Genomic DNA, 25814 nt, shown 5'->3' with positions numbered 1-25814 from the left:
ACTAGTCTCAAGATTTTTGAAATCAAAACACCTAGTCTAAAGATGTCCTAATCAAAATCATGTAGCCTCAAGATTTTTCTAATCAAAATAACTAGTCTTTAAGATTTTCGTAACTAAACACCTTAAGTTTGTTCGCTTAATAGGCAAAAATTAGTTGGGCGCAGCACCTACGCTAGTTGTGTGTTCCGTAATGATTTACAGGCACACACTTGTATGAATTTAGACAAACGTAAGTTGTGACTTTATTGACGCACGCAGCAACAAAAAACAAATAATATGCGCCTATTTAAACCTAACAAACTTGAAATATGTTGTATCTTCTTTCCAAGGTATGTATCACTGGATCTAATAATGGAATTCCAAATTTAATTACACATCACAATCTATTCCATTTCGGTCAAGTTCAGGTTGTTCAACAACTTTCACAGGTCTTAGGGAGGAAAAAAAATTTTCCTTTCATTATAAACAATTAACGTATTTGACCTAATTAGCACCCCAGGCAAAATCATTGTATAAATCCTAAACTGGAAGGTTACAGAAATTTCATTCGGACATTTTATGCAATTTGCTGTCGTAGTGCAGGTTAGAATATGGGTCAACTGGATCCACTGATCGAAATGATCACAACATATCAGAATTCGGAACAGGTGTATGCGCTCAGGCTTGGAGCAGTAACCAATGGTTACCAACGTGCACTACGACAGCAAATACTTGTGCATTGAAAGGGGCCTGCTTAAAGTCGTCGCTCAAATATTCTTCAGTAGGTGGGTTTTAGATTGAATACGGTAATTCAATAAAGGAACCCAAGTAAAAGTTTCTGAAAGCCAATCTTCAATTTTAAACAATCTTGGCTTGACAGCAGAAAGTAAAGGTTTCCATAGGAACTGATACCTGAAATCATTGACCCGGTTGATTTTGATGTACAATTTGGGGAATTCCTTGTTACCTTAAATGTTGCATTTTATTACCAATGCATTTTTTTTTATTAATTATTAATTTAATTAACCAACAATACTCGACTCAAAATAAAGACGATTCAATACATAATTATCTTTCTGAAAAGCAAGCTTCTTTTTTTATTTCTTTCATCCATGTAAAAATATCCAGTATAACAAGGTCTCCAACCAACCCTTACCCCCGATGAGAAAAATATTACAATTTACAACCTTACCAGTCTTCTTTGGTGTCCGTATAAGACTGTTTACAAATTCAAACTTCATAATTCAGGGGGAATTTAACTAACCAAATACTTGTAACAATTTCAACACCACTGTTGTAGCTTTTTTAAAGTGCTTTTCCTTATGTAACTTTTAAAAAATTATCCTAGTAAAAACTACTTTACAGGTTCATAAAATAAAAAGGGAAAAAATGTTTTGAACATTTTTGGAAAGAAAAGATTGATCGAAATAGGCAAGTAACTAGTGGACACCTGGTATGACTTTCTTGGTCAATATTAATATTTTGCTTGATTATAAATATCACAATTGGTAAGCTTGGATTTCCATTGTTAATTAATTACAAAATAAAATTCCAAATTTCTACCATAGTTTGTATATAGCCTCTTTGGAAGTACACAACAAAAAGGTGGGTTTTTAATAAAAGCTATGATCAGCTTGAGACTGGTATTATTTACATGTTACGAGCTGGTACTCTTTCTGTCTGCTTATCAACTGATCAAGTTTTACAGTTTTTTAACATTAAGATCATACCCATCTTCTTGATGCCGATCATAATATACATGGCAGGCTTTCCCATATACTCTCATCTCCACAGCACTTCAAAATCCTCTTGGCTTATTGGGGTGCGATAGTTGGTACCCAATTCAAAGTGCTAAGTTCATTCGTGTAAAGAATCAATTAACCATGCCTTGGTGATGAGGTTGTATGAGGGAAATTCTACGAGTTAGTAGGGGTGCACAGATACAGAATCATTGGGCATCTCCTTAATACAACATTCCCAATTTATCCTTAAAAACATCCCGATACGTAATACATGTAGACAAGCAACAATTTCACCAAATACACAACAATTGGTAGGTAGAGTACAAACTTAGGCTACATTTTTTTGATCCCTCGAATTAAAATTACACAATTTTGTCGAAATACTGTAACAGAGCAACAAATTCTCGACACCACACTACGTGGATAAAATTCGCAATACATTTCGCCTAAATTCATAATGCTTTGACAAACGTGTTAAACTAGCTACAGTAAATTATGTGCGACACACTCAACATCTGGAATTAGTTTGTACAGAATGTCGTCTAATTGCAAGAACGCCTATATTGTAAACTTTGTTCAATCCAAGGTGGCATCCTTAATGGAATCATTTTGAATTGGCTATTTCAGTTGTAGAAATCCATATACAAATGGAAAACATGACCTTAATCTCCTACACAGGGGGTGTAGATTTCAACCAAAGTTGCACATTCAGGAAACCCCATTTGATATTCACACTCCCTGTGTATTAGTTTAAGGTTATGTCTTCTATAGAGTGTGTATAGATTTCAACTGTAAAACCCCAATCCAGAGGAAACTGATGGAAAAGAGAAAGCTCATTTTTGAAGTAAGTTTGATGCTCTTGCAGTTAAGTAAGCTACCCTTAATCCCTGCCTACTTACAGCATGTTCGATATAAGAACATTCCAACACATTTATCCAAAGCTTAGGTATTCCCTACAACATTGTCTAATTGTCGTAAGTCAACTATGGGAATAGAAATAATGCAGCATATCGACGCATATCTGAGTAATAAAAGAAAACTAACACTTGGTAATATACTCGAGCTTACAATATGGCTAGGCCATGAACACTTGAAGTGTGCTGTTATCACTATGGGTTAGTCCAGTTGAAATCCATACACTCCCAGTGGAAGACATTAACTTAATATTCCACACAGGGGGCGTAGATTGCAAGTGTAGTAACCCAACTATTTGGTTAGCGTATTATATAATCATTCTAGTCGGTTCTAGTTCATAGTTGCAGATATGTTCCCCCCCTAAACACAACTGATGATTGTCATCCCCCTCGTCTAGTTGATTGGTAGAGTTTAAAACAGTTTCCCCGAGTGTGCCCGAACACTGCAGAAAATTAAAGAAAACAATACAAGAAATAATGAGTTAATAAGGGGTATTTATATATATTTGGTGAGACGGTATTCAATTGATGTTTTGTCCACATCCCACAATACACTGCAATGAGAGCAAAACCCTGCACGTTTATAGGCGTTTCTTACGACTCCGCAGAGACAAAGTTTCAGTCCTGGCACTGTATTATGGGAAATGTGCAAATGGCCCATTGAGCTATTCCAATTGAAATCCATACACCCCTATGGAAGACATGCCATTAATCTTCCACACAGAGTGTGAATTTCAAATAGGGTTACCATTTGAAATCTACACCCCCTGTGTGGGAGATTAAGATTATGTCTTCCATAGGGGTGAATTTCAGCTGAAATATCCATTTGCGGTTATCAATTCAAAATAGCACTATAAATGTTTGAACTCGCACTCAAAGAGTACCAAGTTTGGTAGAGGAAAAACATAAATCATTAAATTACAACAAATTAGTTGTTCAGCAACACTTGCATGATGAAATAATTATGGTCAAATCCACATGTGTTCAAAAATCTTTTGATACCGGTAGCTCTTAATACATTTTACACATGTATTCCACAATCCACAAGCCTCAAGTAGTTTTCAAATCATAATTCATTACAGTTTTCAGTAAATATTTGATCAAGGTACGAAGATGTTTACATTGAGATCCAATGAAGTAAATTGAGTCAGTCACAAGGTTTATGAAAACTTCCAGGATACATTATAAAAGAAATTCCCCCCTTCTATTATTTTAAACAAAAATTTATATCAAGAAATTAAATAATTATAAACATCCGACTCACTTTGCTTCATCAAATTACATTGTTATGTATGACATGAATAGAACTGTTCTGAACTGGCAACAGAAGAAATCTATTTCCCATCAACTGTACATACATACATTGGTAAAAGTACATTTTCATACAGAAATATAGTATCCAAACAGTTTATATAGTAACTGCATTTACAGAACTTGTCAAGATAGAAAGTTACACTGGGTACATCCGTGAAAAATTGTGAAGCCTTTGTCATCTGACCACTTCTGACAAAACGCTTAACAACCTGACAGTGACATACCCGATGGATTGCATTTTGCAATCATATTGCTTTTGAACAATGGAAGCATCTTTATTTAGCCTATCTCTACAAACATAACAATTATAATGAGGATGCCAATTGTGAAGTTTTAATTTTGAGATTTAACACATTAAGGTGGTACTACACCCACTGATAAATTTTGTGACTAATTTTGCATTTTCCTCAAAAAATAACAATACACTGGTAACAAAAGTTATTTATATTATAGGTACAGCGAATCCAACTATTTCACTGAAATTTCAGTGATTCAAGATAAATGGTTCATTATATATGTTAAGAAATGATGTACATTCTGACAGTACCTCTTTTCTTATCATAAATAACGTACCGCTTGTCTTGTTTCACTGAAATTCCAGTGAAGTAACTGGATTCCTTGCCCCTATAATATAAATAACTTTTGTTACCAGTGTGTTATTATTTTTTGAGAAAAATGCAAAATTAGTCACAAAATTTATCAAGGGATGTAGTAACAGCATATCTTATAACATACAAAGCACTTTTTTGGAACATATCTAATAGTTTTTACAAGGACTCTGCTAGAAATTTTCTTAATCAGTCACTTTTTATACAAAAAATAAGTAACATCGGTCTACTAATGCTCAGCTCGTAATAGTCATGACTCGCAACATCATGGATTGATACAGAATGGTGTACAAACAGCTGAGCGTAGCACCTACGCGAACTGCGTAATGTGTGACTACCGCATCATGCTTTTGTGAATTTACACCTGCGTAAATTGATACCTCATTGGTGAATGCATGAACAAATCCGACTAATTCTCACCTATTACAAGCCGATCATTAAAATATGTAACAAGAATTCTTACATTATTACAATATTTTTTTACTTTATATTACTATCAAAAGATTCAAAATATACAGCATGAAGTATCTTTCTCTGTTAAAACCAAGAAAACAGTAGGTCTCAAAGCTTGCTATATAATTTTAAAATCCCATCCAATCAGAATGCGGTTTTCCAATTATTATTTTTGTTTCATTATTTCCCCGATACAAACTCAGTCCAAATAAGCATGCATTTTTTACACATGAAATATTTCACCTATATATTGACGAGTTCGGCAGACAGCCAAATCCATATTCGTATTTTGGTATTTTCATTTGGTATTTTTCCTGGTGGTCTGAGACATACTATTTTTTTACAAATGTTTGGTTTCACAATGATAGTATCCCATCAAAAAGCTATGATTACAATAAAGGTATTGCAGGATATAAAATCAAATGATTTGTACATTCTATCAACATGCTGCATGCATCAAAATGATTGCTACCTACCAGTCTCCCAAATTCTCTTCATCCACAGATTAAGGGCAACGCCAGAGACAATAACTTACACTTCCCACAATGCATTTCTTCCCTGTACTGACTTGCAACATGGGTCAATGGTGACAATAAATACCTCAATTGCAAGATCGGGATGAGCTCTGTTAATTGAGTAGATTTTTGTCACTATTCACCCATTGCACAGTTCCGCCATATGCGAGTAGAGCCTCGATCTGTCAGCATGAATAGGAATTGAACCAGTCATATTACATTGCGTAAAGTTACCTAATACTTCCTTTCATGTCTATTGCCAGTTCGAGGCTCTCCCTGCATATGGCGGAACCATGCATATGGCGAATTGACCTATGATGCACTGAATAGCAAATCAGTACAGGGAAGAAATGCATTGTGGGAAGTATTAAGTTATATTATCTGGGTCAACACTACCACATACAAATGCAAAAGAAATCCATACATTTTGAGGAAATTTCAAAATTAATTCCGGTCATCAAAAGACCCGATTTTGCAATTGGAAAATGCATGGTTTTCAAACTACCACCAATCAGATTGGTAGCAATCATTTTTTAATACAGCCTGTAAAACTAAAACGATTTAGGCGACAAAAAAAAAGGAAGTTTTTTACGGGCGGACAGACTTTAAGTACGGTTGGTCAGTCTGAATTAAAAAAAAAATTTAACCCTAAAATATCACCAAGAACTTGCAAATGTTCTGAAGTTTGAATCGAAATTTTGTCCAAAAAAACTGCCAATGCAAAATCTGGGCCGGTCGGGCTCGTAAAACAAGTTTTTTTTTTGTCGCCATAACATTAAATGTAATGTGTACTCCTTGCTTGGTTCTGCCATATGCTTGAGAGCCTTGACTATGTTCTTCCAAGAGTAGTGGCCAGTAATAGCAAATGGGTTATTCCAGTTGAAATCCAGACATTCCCTATTGAAGACATGAAATCCTGCACACAGGAGGTGTAGATTTCAAATTAAGTCACCCACTCGAATAACCCTATTTGAAATTCACATTCCCTGTGTGGAAGGATTAAGGTCATGTCTTCCACAGGGGGTGTATGGATTTCAACTGGAATAGCCAAATTGGACAAACTTTGAAGGGAACATCAAAGCCCCCACAAAAAACTTATTTTTGAGTTACAAAATCACAGCAGCGGAGAATGGAAAACGCAGCTTTATTTTGAAAAGAAAAAAATGCCCTAAATTTCCATCTTTCCTCCCTGTTACCAGTTTAAGGCTCTTCACACTTATGGCAAAATCCTTCAAGGAGCATATAGCACATACCAGTGTTAGTCTCTGGTTGTGTTCCATTTACAATTGAGTAGTAGCAGCAGCTAAATGATATTTTACCTACATACTATAGTAGAATGTGTCACCCAACACCATGAGTTAAGATTTTAAAGATGCGTCCCGCAGCAACCAAGGGTTAGATGCGTGTCCCCAAAAGCCAACCATGAGAGCTAGGGTTAGGTATGTAATGTGTGTGCATTCCCACGGCAACCATTTGTGAAGTGGAGTTAGCTCCGCACCGCCCTGATGGCAGACAGTGATTTTATGTTTTCTGGCTTTGACAACAACAAAATCACTAGTCTTCCACAGGGAGATGGGATAAAAAGGTGTTAGCATGGTAAGATGAAGATGATGAGGTTAGAGTAGTCAGTAGTGATGAGTTATATTATGGCGAGTTATCCCAAAAGCCAATGGAGTGAGTTATCCCAAAACCAATTGGTAGCGGTCAAACGTGGTTATTGCTGGCATTAGTGGTTTATCTTCAACACTGCATTTTAGATATTCACAATTGTTTTGGATGTAATGTAACTTTATTTTATTCTTGCCCAACCCCAAAATCACTATTTTTTCCCCAGAAATTGATTTTGATGTAAATTTGGTGCAACTATTGCTGAAGATATTAACAGAAACATTGTGAATTTCTTTATTATGCAGTGTTCAAGACAAGAAATCAAAGCTGAGGTTAGTATTCAATTCATTTGGTAGCATTTTCATTTGAAATTTTCAAAAATGTATGCCATCTGTGCTGCAGTATTATGTTGGCTTCTTTTTACAATTTCTTATATGCCATCACTAACTTCTATGAATGTCGGTTAAATTCAAAATCAGTCAATTAAGGTGGTACTACATCCCCTAAAAAATTTTGTGACTAATTTTGCATTTTTTTCAAAAAATAACTACACACTGGTAACAAAAGTTATGTATATTATAGGGGCAAGAAATCCCAAGTACTTCAATGAAATTTCAGTGATTCAAGACAAGTGGTTCATTATATATGTTAAGAAATGAGGTACATTCTAGCGGTACCTCTTTTCTTATCATAAATAACGTACCGCTTGTCTCGAGTCACTGAAATTCCAGTGTAGTAATGGGATTCCTTGCCCCTATCAGATACATAACTTTTGTTACCAGTGTGTTATTATTTTTGAGAAAATGCAAAAATAGTCACAAATTTACTAAGGGTGTAGTACCACCTTAAATGGTATACAATGAAGTAGAAGTTAGCGCTGAGGTTAAGAAATCACGATCTCAACCATCTACTTTGATGGGATGAATTTTGCTTTAATACATCGTCTATGTACTTTGCAAGTTGACATGCGTATTTGAAGCCAATTCAAATGAGAATGCTACAGCAACTACAAGAAGTCTGCCCATACCAATTAAAAGTTGGATAGAATTTTCACTGGTAATTCCAGTTGAAATCCATACACCCTCGTAAGGAAATCGCAATCATCATCTTCCAAACAAGGGTTGTGAATTTCAAATGGGGTTACCTGAATGGGCGACTCCATTTGAAATCTACACCCCCTGTGTAGAAGATGAAGGTCACATCTTCCATAGGGGGTGTTTGGATCATAACTGGAATTGCTCAGTATGAATGAAAGCCAGTTACTGTCAAATGAAACCAATTCTCTCATTACTGCTGTTACATGCAGACTTCTTTAAGCACCTGCTTGTCCGTTATTCGATGACAAATAACTGACAAGCCACAGTGCTGGCATTTCAAAATTATGTGCATGAAAATGGAATTAGCTATGTTAGCATTAACTTCAATTGTTGGTTTTCTACTTTTTCAAACTAAAAGGCAATGCAATGTTTTGGGAAGCAAATTACCTACCTTCACACTTTTTTTCCTTCAAAATTAGCATATTTAATTAAGTTTTTCCTAGTTAGAATAAACAAATGTCAACTTGGGAATGATAATACATCCACCAATGTATATTGAACTGTCTGCCGATTGTCACAGAACTCAAAAATTCTCATTTCTAAACTTCATTCCTGAAGGAACCACAATATAAACTTCTAAATGTAAACACCCTACTATAACACTGAACCTGTGTGGATCAGTTGGAGAACATACATATTGATTCCCTAACATTGCATTGCCAATACATGCTTTGCTATAAATCCCAATCACCTCACACTCAATGTTCAAGCTTGTTGACATGATGCCACCCTAGCAAAAACAAACTCCCCACTTGAGAAACGTTTCAAATTTCCACCTCTTGGATTATCCACGCACATTCTCAACAACATGAACCTCTTTTGGGGCTCTGGTTGAGCGTGTCATCTATCCCAATTCAAAATAATAAAATATCATCACGAGATCGAGTAAACACGGCTTATACGTGTAAATTGCATGGCATATTTGAACTGTGAAACCTCGAGCAATGTTGCACCCATTTTCTAAAAAAGAAAACCTATGCTATATAACATCACGTCCGCACAAGCAGGAACATGTCAACCGTACTATAAATCCTTAGCAGAAACAACATTGGGAAATGAACAACATGAATAAACATAGTGTCCTCCAGTGACGAAGTTACGACCTGACAACATTAAAGCCGTCTCTAGTCGATTGTAATATATGCAGCACACACAGAGCATAAGAAGAAACTATGTTTATTTTTCATAAATAGTAAAACGTTCCCGGGTGTAAACGATTAATGAAGACATGCTCTCTCCTAATTGCTATTTATATATTTGCATTTAAACTGCTAAAACCTTTTCAATAATATAATACACACAATTTGAAGCGGAATATTTTATATAAAACAAAAGTCCCTATGTGTATTTGATCGAGATATGAGTTTTATTAAAACCGACAAGAGTCAGTAAAAATCCCATTAACACTTTTCGAAATCCCATTAATTTAACACTTATCATGTTGCCAAAAGCCCATGCATAAGAAGGCTCAGTTATAATTACACATTATCTGGAAACGACTTGTGGCTTGTTGGAAAAAACAAAAACCTGGTTTGTTCCATTTTGATAGTAATTGGTTACTTAGAGATGGAAAAATCGGTTCAGGGCACAAACATATTTTGCCAGTGCACTTAAAACTGTAAACTTCACCTCAAGAAACAACATTTTCCCTGTTTCTTGTTTAGCGGTTAAAAATCCATGCACATGCAAAGTGTTGCTGTTCCAATTAATGTAAAAGTGGTTATTTTCGTGCTGCATTTATTTTTGCCTTTTTCATGCTCTTCTAAAAGCTTGCATTCCCCCTCCCCCTGAAAGAGTTTATTTGTCATGTTAAATCAGTGTATAAATAACTTGAAATTACATCAGCAATGCAAGCAATGTTCGGAATTAATACACCACGAAAAACAAAAATAGCGCGAAAATAACCACATTTACAGTTTCCCCCTTACATAAATTAGCTTAAAGCATGATTTTTTTAGCTTTGGTACTTCTCAGCTATTCATACATGCAAATCTACAGCTAGGCAGTGTTTACTAATCACTTATTTGAGTTGTTACCAATCGAGGGTAGCAAGACTTATGAGCACGGGGAATAAATAGCACATGGAGTGGAAAATGCAGCGAGCTCAGCCACTATTGATATAACTCGTCCTAGTAATTAGGTAATTAGGTTATTTATTCGCAACAAAAAAAATCAACAAACTCTTTTCTTGCGGAAAGTGCAAGAACGTAAATTTTGTATCCACTTTTGGCGAGTATAACCTCATTTTGAAAGTGCAGTGCACTGAAGTGTTCAAATTACTGGGACTTTTAGGGATCGTCTCCGTTATTCAAAATAAATGTGACAAACATTTTGTTCAGGCATACTGGGTAATCACAGGCACTTAGGGCAATCAAGCGGGTGGGTTTTCTTTAAATACAAGTGATTTGTGCACACAAATATTTTCAAAATAGCATGTTTTTGGTTACAAACAAGCATGGGGGAGGGGGGTAAAAAATTGTGTGTTTTAGAATGATTTGGTTATGGGACATTGGCAATCAAGAACTTCATTGTTGGGTATGGTCTCTTAGAATGTGGTCATTGGTGGCATATCGGAGAAGAACTTCATATTGGGGATACTCTTCTGTGATTGATTTGTTAGTAGTTAAATTAACAGGGGCTATGCTTACTTATATAGGCCATATACATGACTGTTCTGCAGTAGTTTATCCCTAGTTCCTATAACCACCCGAGCCACCACCACCACCACCACCGCCCTGCTTGCCATAGCCTGATCCTTGCTTCACACTATAGGATAATTGGTGGAATAGAGGAGAAAACACATCAACGTCAAAAACATATCGGAAAAATCATATCATGTGATCGGACACGCAAGAGGGTTTGCTAGAATGGGTGGAGGCAAAACATCGGAAAAATCATATCATGTGATCGGAGGATTTCTAGAATAGGTGGAGGCAAAACATATCGGAAAAATTCATATCATGGGATCGGACGCACTGGAGGATTCCTAGAATTGGTGGAAGCAAAACATATCGGAAAAAAATCATATCATGTGATTGGACACGCAAGAGGGTCTGCTAGAATGGGTGGAGGCAAAAACATCGGGAAAAATCATATCATGTGATCGGATGAAATATGGGTTGTGGTTGCTTTGTTGTGTGAGAAAGATGGATTGATAGAATGGTAGAATTTAAAAGATTTGTGGATGGATTGGTGGTTCTGATTAATAGCTGACTGGTACAGGATTAAAGGGCTATTCAGTTGAAATCCATACACCCCTATGGAAGACATGACCTCTATCTCCCACACAGGTGGTATAGATTTCAAAATGGAGTCAACCATCCAGGTAACCCCATTTGAAATTCACACTGCCAGTGTGGGAGATCAAGATCATGTCTTTCATAGGGTTATGGATTTCAAATGGAATATCCCAGTCCACCTTCTCTTGTTGATATACTGCTGCAACAGTGATGTATATATCCTTCATGGGGGGGGGGGGGGGTGTTGGTTCCTGTATCCTCGTAGGGGTGTGTCAGGATGTTTGTGTGTTATGTACATTTGTAAGGAGAATAAAAGTTCACAGAAAAATATTTCTTTTAAAGCAAGATTTGGGAGCCAGAATTGCAAAAATAATGAAAACATTCATAAACTAATTTTGTGAATATGAAGCTCTTTAAAAAAAAAGCCAAACCCAAAACAGATAAGTTTTCCTCTAGAGGGTTTTAAAACTTGGAAAACAAATTTGAAACACCAATCCGTGCTCATGCAAGGTGTGCACACAAATTTTGGTATAATCAGCCTGTGAAACATTCAGTATTTTGTTTATTTTTAACAAAATGGGGTCACAATGCCTGCAACATCAGTTTAGATGAAAGGGATAAATTTGATCCCTATTTTGACCAAATCTAGCAATCTTCCCCCTCCCCCACCCCATGCATAAGTATAAGGAAGGTTAGGCAGAGATGGAGAGACAAAATAATAATGTACATCGATAGGTGAGTGAATATGTCTATGGTGGAAACCTTTTTCATGGCATTGGATCTATTTCTTACAAAACCAATGTCAATTTATATTGAGCACTAGAAAAAAACATGATTTTGGAAGGCTAAAAATGCACCTCGGTTTTCGAGAAACCTGTAATTACTATTGTTTCTATTGAACAGCTATGTTTTGCAGATTTCCTTATACAAATGAAACGTACTGCCAACCGTTCAGTGCACATTATTCTGCACAAGATTATAGTATTATGCATTTTAACTTCTTTTCTTTTTTTCCAATTTTTGAAAAACAAAATATAATATATAATGCAATTGCACCCAAAAAATGTTATAGTGTTTTCCTCCGATGCTTAATACATATCTTGGTAACCACCACAGACACCATTTCCACCCATTATGATTGTCATCTCTTTCAGGAAGGGGTTGAGAGCGAAGAGTAAAATGCATCATCTATTAGTTATCCATGTATGTTCTTTTTCCAACAATTTATTCCAAGCGTACTTGCCAAATAAATTGGCAATAAAATATGAAATATTTCAATATGAAACCCCAGAATCCACATTTTGTATTGTGTGTGTGTATTTCGACATCATTTCCACAAATCCTTTTCCCCTAAACTGAAAAATCATTTTACCCCGGAAGAGATGCTATCCGTAAATTAGTATAATACACCATCTGACTACTCACCTGCGTTGGAGGAGATACTGTGCATTTGTGATCTGTTCTTGTGTGCCTGTGATGGTGATAATTCGGTCGTTTGATCCGGGCTGGGGCTCATCAATCTTGATCTTGGCGTTGGAATCTTGTCGGATCTGCCTGATGCGCTGACCACCCTGTCCAATGATTGATCCGGCCAACTGTTGGGGAAAAAAATCAATTTAAATGGTTAAATCATTCCAAATCTATACTCCATACCATACAAAACGCCTTTATCACAATAAGTCGCTATATCCATACAACCCCATAGAAGACATGCCCTTTTATCTCCTCACCCATTCAAGTAACCCCTTTTGAAATTCACACTCCCTGTGTGATAGATTAAGGTCATGTCTTCTTTAGGGGGTGCATGGATTCCAACTGGGATAGCCCATTGTTGAATTTAAATTGCAGAGATGAAAGTGGCCTGAAGTGACTTGGCAGGAAAAGCGCGTAAATTTGGGCTATAAAGCCTTAAAACGGGCTGAAAATAAATAAAAGTGCGGAAATTTGGAGTAGCAAAAGGCCTGAAATCGGGCAATTGCCTGAAAACTGATCATCCCTGAAATTGGTTATGCTCTGAAGCATAGGGTACTGCAATATCGCAACCGCAGCCTACAGAACATGACTCATCACCCTGCACTACCGGAGTTGTACAACACACACGTCAATCGGAGCCAGGATGTGGCGTATACATCAGATGACCTTTTAAAATATTTACCAGGATTTGGGCAACAACCTAGTTTAAATTGGGCGATTTTATCTATCGCAGATGACCATTTTCAAAGATCAACAGTTTGCTAAAAAATTGACACGTCTAAACCACAAAGTGATTTCACTAGCAACATCTTCGCTACTTAAAGTTGAAGCTCCACTTTTGGTCAAGTTCCTTAGGGATTTAGTCAAGATTAAAATTTATCAATGAAAATTCTGTTCTGTCTGTCATCAAAGTAACAGGTGTAAGTCAGTTCTTCTGTGGCGAACTGGCCAAGCGGGGCTTCCTGTTTAAGGCTCGAGAGAGTTAGTTGTACCAGTGCAGCTTGCAAATGTTAGACAAGGCTTCGATGCAGTGTTGTATACTATCATTGAATCATTTCTAATCCGGTAGAAAATGGCCTCACAATTTGGTTCCCCTTGTTTCAAAATTTATAATGTACAGCTCTTCTACAAAAATATTATCAAGACCTTTTTGAAAGGCATGAGAGAACACTTACATCTTTTGGTATGGTTACTTGTTGAGATGTGATTGGACCAGAATTGTCCATGCCACCGCCACCACCATATCCACCGTCATATCCGCCACCACCGCCTCCTCTACCGCCACCACCCATCTGACGAAGAAAAAAAATGTCCGCAACAAAGCGGTTAATGCAAATGAAGTAACTAGGAATGGTTCAAAAAACCACTTGACACTGATCAAAGATGCTAATAAGGTGAAATATTGGATTGTTAACCATGGGACTGAACTGGTATGAACACAGGCATATTTTGGCAAAGACCAAATACTATATAGCGTTTGATACATGGGCTTGACAAGCTCAGTCGGCACAACTGATTACCTGTATACAGCCCGCCAACATGTACGCTCTAGTAATTGAACTTTGTAAACATGGCCGAGTCTGTACCAACAACAAAACATGTGAATATTGTCATCAGCTATAATCAAAGACTAGTTTGTGTCTGATGGTATCTGCCAATCAATCAAACTTGGGCACAGCTTGATTACGAGTGACATGGTGATTTTGTTCCTGAAGGCAGCGGTAAAACAGCATGCCTTATGGTTAATTTTGCACCTTCTAATATACAAACCATCTCAAACATTAGGTCTTGGTAATAGAAAACTTTCTTTCCTGAAGGCACCATGTCAACAATGCCTAGAAAAGTTGATCTTTACCTTCTTGAAGTACTGTAACTTATCGCTTTTTGCTGCTATCGACACTAGATGAATAAACCTTCCTTTTATAGTTTGATTAACAGTGACATCAGACACAAACTAGACCTTATAATTCCACCTCAGATTCTAGTTTACTTGCCAGATTTGTTCATTTGCAGCAGGGGGAGCATGGTTATTGGGAATCTCAAAATATGAATGACTTAATGAAAATTGTCATCCTTTGTCCCAAAATATTTTCTGATAACCCAGCTGTCCATTCCCCTAATACAGATTATGAAAAAGTAAAAATCATTCTTACCAAATCATCTCCATAGCCACCATAGCCATCATCTCTGCAATTGACAAAAAGTACAAAACTATGTCATCAACTTTCCAAATAAGACATACAAATAAGAGATGATATATCACTATGGACTCTTTCTGAAATGCCAGTACACAGGAAGGTGCCGCACTCCAACCTGGGTTGCCCATTTAAGTCCATGGCATGGCTAAATCAACTAAAAATTATATTATACAACCTTCTCCCAACTACAGAATTGCAGTTATCAATTTTTGATTTTTTGATTTTGTTCTTTGAAACAAGCACATTACAAGTAAATCTAAATTGCTAAATGAACCCATGTTACATTACCTCAAAATGAACCTGTGTTACATTACATCTAAATTGCTAAATGATCCCATGTTACATTACATCTGCAGCAATGGATACTTGCAAGCCCTTCACATGTTAAAATACTTTTGTGGATAAATATTTTGGATATAGGTTGGAATTCATCTGTTAAAAGTGTCACTGTGTCATATACTCTCTGGATATGGTGTTTTGTAAGGGTCACCTTGAAACCTGGGCTTATCCTTTGGGTAAAACGATACAGAATTGGCCTATTCAAAGATAATACAGCTTCTTTTTTTTTTTTTTTTTTTTTAACACTAATCCAACTCATGAATATCTTGCAGGAAGGATAAACAGAAATCTGTCTTACCTGTCTCTGTCTCGTCTGCCGCCACCGCCGCCAAACATTCCACCTCCACCTCCACTGCCGCCAAACATTCCACCGCCACCTCTCCTTTGTCCACCACGTGGTCCACCCATACCGCCTCCCATACCTCCCATTCTTCCACCGCCACCATATGATCCACCACCACCACCACCACCACCACCAAATCCACCTCCTGGTCGTCCACCTCGCCCACCACGGCCTCCTCCGAATCCACCGCCACCTCCGCGCATTCCTCGTCCACGTCCTCCACCACCACGTCCTCCACCAAAGCCTCCTCCGCCGCCATATCCACCACCGACACCTGGGGCGGGGAAAGAGTAGCCGCCATACTCAAAGGAAAAATTCTCATCATAGTTGTATGGATCGTAGAGTTGGCTTGGACCCTTGATCGGTGTCTGTCCAAAAGAAAATATTTACATTGATTTACGAAAAAGCTGGGATACTAGGAGAAATGCATTAAAACATAGCGATCATACAAAGAAACATGATTAATGTTAAAACATACTGGTACAATTCTACTTGTTTTTAAAATATCTTGTAATCCATTAAGGGGGTACTACACCCCTGCCCAATTTTGTGCCTATTTTTGCATTTTTCTCAAAAATTATGGCGCATTGGGGACAAGTAAGATATGTGTATTATAGGGGCAAGGACTACAACTCCTGCACTGGAAATTTTATTTCAGCACAGCCAACAGTTGTGGAGTTACAGTCAAAAATGAGGGAAAACCAATATTTGATCAATAAATCAATAACTACTTGCTTTGTGTTGCTGTATTTTCAGTACAGTAGTTGTAGTCCTTGCCCCTATAATATACATATCTTACTTGTCACCAATGTGCTATAATTTTGAGAAAATTGCAAAATAGGCGTTAAAATTGACAGGGTGTAGTACCCCTTAAGACTACTGAAATCATACTGGGTCACCAAAATATTTTGACAAAATAAGTATATTTAGCCAATTAGCTCCATGGACAGGGCATGATATTTATGTTTCAAGAAACGAGAAATTTCGCCATTAAGGGGGTACTACACCCCTGGCCAATGTTGTGCCTATTTTTGCATTTTTCTCAAAAATTATATCACATTGGTGACAAGTAAGATATGTATATTATAGGGCAAGGACTACAACTACTGTACTGAAAATTCAGCAACTCAAAGCAAGTAGTTATTGATTTATTGATCAAATATTGGTTTTCCCTCATTTTTGACTGTAACTCCACACAACTGTTGTCTGTGCTGAAATAAAATTTCCAGTGCAGTAGTTGTAGTCCTTGCCCCTATAATATACATATCTTACTTGTCCCCAATGCACTATAATTTGTGAGAAAAATGCAAAAATAGGCACAAAATTGGGCAGGGGTGTAGTCTTAAGGTATAGCGAATCCAGTATGATAGCTGCCAGCTGCGTCACATCTCCAAAAATGACAATCTGCCAGGCGTAGGCCTCTGACTCATAGGATAATTACTCAGAAACCCACTCAACCACCAATTCATAAAAGGAAGCTTTTGGCTCGTTCGTGAGTAAAAACCATGAAATGTACAACTGCAGGCAACACATCATGCACAAGACATGACAGTCAGTCGCAATTGCCCCAGTTTCTCTGTCATAAGGCAATCTTACATGCCAAATACTTGACTGCAAACAATTTCGCTTCCCTCCCGCAAGATGCTTTACATGCCAATATGCGCAATCAAACTTAAATTACGCTTTGCATCGTACGAGGTGACAAATAAAAACCACCTGCCAAGTACCTATTTTTTTCACAACACCCACAAAATTACTGAAGGTTTATCATCACAAAATGACTGCTTTGAACCCAAATTTCAGCGACAGTTTGGAATCGCACTCATCAGAATAGAACTAATGAACATAAGTAAATTGGGAGGCCTCATTGGCATGAGGGGATCTTCAATACACATTTGATACTATAAGTTAGGCCTGCTAAGAATACGCGATTTTGGAGGCCAAAAATGCACCCCGATTTCTTCTTTTTGCGATTTTTAATTTTTTTTCCGCGGATTTGGAAAAAATGTCAAAAAACGCAATTGGAGCCAAAATACGCAAATTGCGGCGCAAATAACGCAATCGCGTATTCTTAGCAGCCCTACTATAAGTTTAAATCTCCACAAGGAACATCCATTATTTCCAGATTTTTTTGTCTTCTCATGGGTACATAATATGCTTGGTTGGTCAAAATGAAATGTGATCTTACCACTTGAAGTAGCTCATTGATGGCCTTCATACACTTGGCGACGACCGACGTCTTACCCTTCATCATCACCACTCTATCTGTGGAGTGTGGGCACTGCTCGGAGAACACCTTGATGTTACACCCAGTTGTCTGCATAACCAAAGAAAAGAAAAACAAGATTGCTGAGCTACTGTATAAGTGGTAATTTTCGCGTACAGTTATTTTCGCGATTTGGAGTTACAGAGACATTTTTGCAATTGTTATTTTCGCGATTGCCTAGTCTTGCCCTATACTTGCAATACATTATTACATATATTCGCGAGGTGTTAATTTCGCGGATGGAACTCCATTCGCGAAATCTGCGAAAATAAAACCCTCGCGAAAATTACCACTTATACAGTATATGGTTCCAAGTACGTACTTGTTTCAAATCAAGTTACAGGTCGGTTACTGTTTCTAGAACAAGTAACGCTATCAAATGGTGGCATAAAGAAGTTGTGGGTGGAAAAAAACACAGCAACATGATTTATAGTACTAAGATTCTATCAAGTGTACCGTTACTTCAGGGAATTCTGGTTTCCCAATTAATGCTACACATGGAATATCGGTACAGAACAGGCCGTTTGTTTTCAAAATGTTTCCTAATGGAAATTCTGTCCAGAGGAGAGAGAAAATGTGATGTTCTCAAGTTACTATTTATAATGGCATAAAAATCAAGAATAATGTAATTTGCAGACTGCAAACTGCCCAAATTGACAAAGTTTCGTGGTATTTCAGGTTTCTACTATTTCTCCTTTACGGATAAGTGGATATATAGACTTTCTCGACAATAGGTTTTGCGCTTTCGTCAGATGAAGTCGGGACACATCTGACGAAAGCTTGGATCACTCGCACAGGGACCAGCTTAACAGTATAACTCATTGTGTACTCGTAGCAGGGTCAGAATTTCGTTTCACTGTGTGAGAATCAATCTTGATTCTTGCAGAATAAATTTGCAGGGAATCATTTGATTCTTGCAAATCAACTTCTGTGTAAACTACAAAAGTTTGCGAGAATCAACTTTGATTCACGCAAATCTGTTTGCGAGAATCGATTCAAGGATACTCACCAAAATTCTGACCCTGCGTAGAAATACTGTTGCTTCTTTATGGTATTTTTAGTTCAGATATGCCAACTAAAAATACAATCTACCAAAATGTAACAAAATTTCAGGCCTAGAAATCCGTGGTAGTGCGGGCTTAATCCATTTGGATTCTCGAAGAGAATTTTATGAGAATCCCGATTCACAATAAATCTACACATCCGCCCCGCTGCACAATGATTGAAAAATATACTGCCCTCATACGGTTATGACAGTCCAATTCAGTCATCAAAGATGGCGGCTCTGGCGAAACAAATCATCGGCATGCGACCGATGGCTGTTTTCCCTCTCAAATCAGTATTATTGTACAAATTATTAATGATTTAAGTAAATTATACCATAATTCATCATTTTGGGGGTTCAGTTGCTTAAATAATGAAGTATAAATAGTCAAACCGGGACTCAAAATGGGTACATATTTTTTCTTTCTGTACACTGCCAATGCACTACGTGAATCCGTATGGATTCGCCCAGTTGATGTTTTACGAGAATCTTTGCGCGAATCGATTCGCGTCAGATTTCTGAGCCTGAATTTCCGGCGATTTTTTGCCAACACAATTTGATTACAACACTTACCTCACGGAATTCCTTAATTTTGAAGCCTGCTCTGCCGATGACAGCTCCGGCTTGACTCTGATGTACCAGCATACGCACTTCCACTTCAAAGTCATCATTTGGATTCTGTTGTTTATACTGTGAAAACCAAATGAAACGTGAACAATGTTACTTTTTATAACAATGCAAGTCATTTCTTGATCAAAGTTATTCTTCCTAGTCAAATCAACTTAATTCCAAGTCACCTCATTTCTAAAGGGAAAGTTAAGTCACAGCTCATTGTTACGCAAGTCTGCCATTTATGAACAATGGGCCATTCCATTTAAAATCCACATGCCCCCTGTGTTAGATTTAGGAAATATCTTCCACAGGGGAATAATACAAATTTCAAATGGAAGACACACTTGGCAGCTCTATTTGAACTTCATTGAGAAATATTCAATCTGAATCTTCCACAGAGGGAGGGCAAGTTTCAAATAGAGTTGGTTATTGTGCTAATTTCATTTGAAATTCATACTCCCACTGTGGACAATAAATGGAATAGCAGAATGGTGAGTTGACTCATTAAATGAAACGCTAATTGGATTGTCACCCATGGGGCTCAAAATCAGTGTTAACACAGACACATATTGGCAATTGTGCTACTCATTAGTTTAAACATCCATTCTCAACATTGCAACACAATTCAAATCACAGCTTCCGTGTCACCACCCCTTACGTTCGTCATGATGTCCCAATAATGATACCAACCCCCATCTCTCCCTACAGACACACGATAGCTGGCGATGTTGTGATTACTCCCCTCAGGCCTGCGGGGCTAGTATGACTTGGCTGACTGCAACATGAAACCTTCGCCAAACCAGGCAAACATGATGCTGCAAGCCATGGTAATGTAACCACGGCCGCTCAGAAGACGATGACATCTATGCGAAGGCATCAAGTCGCAATCACATCGCACAAAAAATCTTTTTGACACAATTGGCTCGCTTCCATTTATTGACACTTTGCAAAAAACCGCTCATTATCACTGTAAACTACTTATCCTACAAACAACGCTATCGGGGCTGAATGAACGAGACTCTTTTTCTTGTACATTATCAACGCTAATCTAAATGAACCAGCACTAGCTGACAGTTACATGAATTTACAAGGAAAGCAAAAAATCGCAAATCTTGTGCTGAAGTTGAAGGTTATCTCTAGGCTAAACAGCAATTTGATACGGCAACTTATCGAAATGGGCAATCTTTTCATGTCAACTCGACGTCTGAATAGTTTTTACTGTAGTTTGAAACCCACTTTTTTTTATATCCATCCATTGCTGGAACTTACTTGCTTTTTATGTTTGTTTATCCCAGTGCGTCAGTTGCCTGATTAAGTTGTGACGGTATCAGATGCAACATAGCATGATGCAAAAGTCAAGTTCCAGTTTACTACTGTGTCTTCAATTAACTTGGACAAGGTTTACTTCATCTGAATATTAAGCTACATGTATTAAGATTCCCAAGATATCACGAAGTCTTCATTATATTGCTAGATGTGTACGTAATATCAAAATTCTCACAATATGCTCCACAATTTTGGGTGCCAGTTGACATGCTTTAAATCAGGCTTTTTATTAAGTTGAACCTCATTTTAAACGGTTACACAGCTAAAACAGGGTGGAATTGAATAGAAATTTATGGAAATTACAGAAATTTTGTTGCAGCTGTAGATCAGAAAATATGTTAGATCTTCAGATCAGATTTGCAAGAATGTTTTCTTTCATCACATTTTTAACCCCCTGAGCCGAGCTAACATTGCCTCTGATTGGTCCATTACATGATATCTTCACTTAAATCACCAATCAGAATGGAGCTTTGCAAATAATCACCCCATTTTTTTTGCTTGTTGAAATTATTCTAACAATGTTGCTGATTGGTCCAATTAATAATGAAAATTTCTTTTTGGCCAATTGGCAGGTAGTTCTCATGGGGTTAACAATTCAATACAGTAGCACAGAACAAGTAAAACCTTGGCAAGTTAATTGGAGACATGTAAGTAAATTGAATTAATAAAAATTATTGTCCGATTTTTTCAAATGACAACCTACCTCTTCCCAGGTTGGGACTATATCCATCAAGCAGTTGATCGCATCTTCCTGGTCCCCGGCTATTGTTAGTATGCTGTTATTTTTTGGGTGGGATTTGGCGGAGAAAAAAACACACAGAATCAAAGTCAGTATGCGTTCTAGGGTAGAAGAAACATCGGCCAATCACACCACAAATACGGATCGATTATATACGTTTACGGTTTTATCTGCTCTTAAACTTAAACACTCTTTAATCATAGAGATGTAACTGAATATTAAAACTTTACATTAAGCTGCTATAGTGGCAAATACTTAAAATATAGGTGCGTGTTGATATAATTATAAAGCCACGAGAATCAAAGAAAAAAAACTTAAGTGTAGATATAAAATGGTGCGAAATAGATGAATTCTACATGCTTAAATCCAGCAAACTAAAAAAAAACATGAAACCTAATCGTAATATAATAATCCTGGCTATTTTGTTTACACCTTTAAACCAAGAGTAAATAATTGCTATATATTTAAAGAAGTTTTACGGAAATAAATACTTTTTTTAAACAATCTTAAAATATCATGCACAGCAGGCAACGTAGGATAGGCAACAAAAACGTGAAAATGTATTTGTGAGTGATTTTGTTTTTAAGGTGGATAGTGATGCTTGGAGCCTGCTTGTGCATCCCTAGATTTAGTAACCACTAAATAGTGTCCCAAATACCAAGAAATTAGCCTCCCTATTCAACTAAAAATGGAATGACCTACAAAGCTTGATAATTATAAAAAAAATATGCCTAGGATGGTGAAATAGGGCATAGTGTGTCAAAAAATGTCTGACACACGGGACATACCGCTCAGGCCCACTGCAATCGGGCACGGTCACATTGGCATTGTACTGGAATCGGAGGAAGGCGTTGCCAAGTTCGGACATCGGGAAATGGCAACGGGCAGGCCAAGGACAATCCGGGAGTGACCATCGGGCCGTAGACAAGTGGTAGATGAGAATATCCCAAATCAGGGTCGTGGGATATATAGTGGCATCATCAGTATCGCGAGGCAGGACGGACGTGGAGAGTAGTGTGGAGAGCAGATCGGGTCCGGGTGGATGGGTCATTCAATCAATCAATCAATCGTCAATCATGAAGGCGTTGGTGGGTGGGCCGGGCCGGGCCAGACGTTGGACGTACGCATGAGGGAGAAGAGAGAAGGGCATTATGGGAAGAGTGGGCATGGGAACCCGTTAATATCATGTCATTAAAATCATAAACACACAAGTATATCATTTCAATAGATGTATAAACAATGCAAGTCTTGGGTCCAGGATTTGAACAATGGCAGGTGAGGTCTAAATTTTATGTGAATTTTTGATCAATAAATCTTTCAAGAACTATTTCCCAGAACAAATTTTTGTTTTCTAGAACACTTGCCACATGATATCTAACAAACCAGAACATTGGTTTTTGGTATGTAGCAGGAAATGGATCGTTTTGGATTATTTTTTGTTGAACCAGTACAGAATATTGGTTTTGGTAACAGGAAATGGCTCATTTTGGGTTGTTTTGGATTACTTTTTGTTGAACTCCTTTTTTTTTGGACATAGTAAGGTCCGGTAGTAACGATATATTCAAGGTAGAACCAAATAGTGCCCTTTCTTTTGGATACACATTTCATATACAATACAAAATTTGGTGCAAAATGGTAATTGACAATACAGAAAAAGATGCTCAAAACAATTTTTTAGGTTTAATTTTGGCAAAAAAATCAAATATATATAAATATGTCAATATATAATGTATTGCATTGCATTGACCACAAGACTTTCTCAGCAGTGTGACCAGTTTTTTGTGTGACCAAATTATCACAGGAAGGTCAAATGACAAAAATTCTGGAAGGACTGATGCCGTATTTAAACAAATTTACAATGAATTGAGGATAAGTCGTTTTGAAAGGCTAGATTTTCTGGGTCTATAGTAAGGTATAGAGCAGTCACGTTTAAACATTGATATGCATATTGAGTCCTCGTATTTTCACAGTTTGTTTTTTTGCGTCAAACGGGTCACACTGTGTTGGGTATTCATAATAATCAAACACACAAAAGCAACAACCAAGCAATGGACAATGTATACAATTTATCAAAATAATAAATTTAAAATTATCACACATCAGATTGCAAGTCTCATAATTTTCAATAAGATAATACATTTAACAGCAAACAGTCTCTTTTAAATTTTTTTTACAAATGTGCACTCTTCGTTGATAATGTATGAAATTAAGAATCATTTTTAATATCGATATAATTTTTTTCATTTTAAACAAAACATTTGGTGGCAAATATGAACAGTCTACGAGAACTAACCTTGCTTCTTAAACCTTTGATGGTGTTACCTCCTTTACCGATGATAGCCCCAGCATTCTGTAGGGAAAACACAAGGAAACAGGTGGAAAAAGACAGGGTTAATTAGATGTTGTTGACAATCCTGGATTCAATACTTCATAACATTCAGTGCTCAAGTGTACAGTTGACCTAACCTTTGTAAACACTGACCGTACGCCGTTCAAAGTGTAAGGACGATCTAAGTGTATGTGGACTGCACACAGTCATAAGTCCTTGCATCCAGTCCATTCAATTACATAGTAATGCACCAAGGACTGCCAGTGCCACTACTATTATGATGTACATGTGTACATGTACAGTACAAGTGATTAACTGCATAATGTACATTGTATGTAGTACACATTCATTGCATGTGTTTCAAATGACATGTACGTGCAAGTAATGTTGTATAAATGTACCCTTGCCAGAGAGCTAATGAGCTTTCTGTAAGCTCTGCCCCAAAGGGGGACTATTGCACTACTAATACTATTTTAGCGAGCAACTGCTTTTAAAAATGGGCCTTGGGAGATGGATGATGAACATCATAATTTTTCACATTAGATTACTGTACAATCACACGCTTCTCACAAATTTGTACCCAAAATATCTTAGTCATCACATGAAAACTGAATAAAACATATAGTCATTTTAAAAATGCAACATTCTACTGTGAACAAGTTTAGTAGATGTGAACGCGGACGAGATAAGACACCAGAGAATGCCTGTGGGCAGCCCAGAATGTTATGCAACATTTCATTATGAGACAGACGATATCGCTTCGCAGCAGGCTAAAACATGTTGACAGCATAACAAAATGTGACCGCTGCGCATTCCACCGCACGCAAGTCAACAAGATCAGCTCATCCATTTTCATCAATCTCAGAATTACTCCAAAGATTACATTCAAGTCACTAGTTTCCACTGCATCTATATCTTGGCAGCCATTGCATATTCATCATTCTCAAGACTCCCATCAATTGCACCTAACCATCTCTATCTAGCTAGCATGTACACTCATCCATAGCCAGAGAACACAATATATCCTTAAACTAAGCACCACAGGAAAGCGGGATCATGGTATTCGCGGCCGCAAAATTGGGGTTTTTTGGGTGCATTTCTTACAGGGAAACTGTGTTTTTGGCTTCCAAAATCGCGTTTTCATCATGTGCTTATCCTAAACTGATTCTTACCTAAACCAACTCTTGTGACCGAGTTAGCTAGCTATCCTCATCATGTATTCATTGCTCCTAAGAGGGGACTCACTGGCTTTCCAGACACAGTGCTACCAATTTCCCCATGTAGGAAGCCCAAATTGGCAATTTATTTTGAGATTTCTATTAATTGGCTTTCGAACAATTCTCTTACCCATAGAAATGATTGGACAACATTTGGCTACCACATTCTTGGCTGCTATACATAGAAACCATATTATCATATACAGTGATAAGGATATTTAGGCCACATTTTCGCAATTTGACTGAACAATTCAGGCTTAAAACAGGTTCATTTTATTCTATCCATACTTTGCAAATTACATAACCATACCTTCACAAACAAAGCTAGCAAGTTTGAGTACATGTTTGTACACAAATGAATGTACCTGTATAACTTTTTAAACTTGTAAAGTTGATAAAAATAAAAATGAGAAAGTTTAAAAATCCTTTGCATCCTAGAAAAATTTATCCAGATCACA

At 37.2% G+C, this 25814-nt stretch overlaps 1 protein-coding gene across 4 annotated transcripts in view; it reads right to left on the bottom strand.

Annotated features, from left to right (window-relative positions):
- Positions 1 to 1047: 1047 nt before the first annotated feature.
- Positions 1048 to 25814, bottom strand: part of LOC140159140 (heterogeneous nuclear ribonucleoprotein K-like) — a 210819-nt gene continuing 186052 nt past the window's right edge. For all 4 annotated transcript variants that reach the window (XM_072182498.1, XM_072182499.1, XM_072182496.1 and 1 more), the window contains 11 exons: positions 24104 to 24160; positions 22599 to 22642; positions 21775 to 21847; positions 19707 to 19823; positions 18011 to 18139; positions 15778 to 16190; positions 15096 to 15129; positions 14118 to 14234; positions 12895 to 13064; positions 10879 to 10996; positions 1048 to 3078 (listed from right to left, as the gene is read on the bottom strand). In XM_072182498.1, the coding sequence (XP_072038599.1) occupies positions 10921 to 10996; positions 12895 to 13064; positions 14118 to 14234; positions 15096 to 15129; positions 15778 to 16190; positions 18011 to 18139; positions 19707 to 19823; positions 21775 to 21847; positions 22599 to 22642; positions 24104 to 24160 (1230 nt within the window). In that variant the 3' untranslated portion in view covers positions 1048 to 3078; positions 10879 to 10920. The remainder of the gene's footprint in view (positions 3079 to 10878; positions 10997 to 12894; positions 13065 to 14117; positions 14235 to 15095; positions 15130 to 15777; positions 16191 to 18010; positions 18140 to 19706; positions 19824 to 21774; positions 21848 to 22598; positions 22643 to 24103; positions 24161 to 25814) is intronic.

Source organism: Amphiura filiformis, chromosome 8 (genome assembly GCF_039555335.1).
Source record: "Amphiura filiformis chromosome 8, Afil_fr2py, whole genome shotgun sequence".
In the NCBI taxonomy this organism is placed as follows: domain Eukaryota; kingdom Metazoa; phylum Echinodermata; class Ophiuroidea; order Amphilepidida; family Amphiuridae; genus Amphiura; species Amphiura filiformis.
The sequence above is the reverse complement of the archived record's forward strand: the minus strand, read 5'-3'. Positions and strand labels throughout refer to the sequence as shown.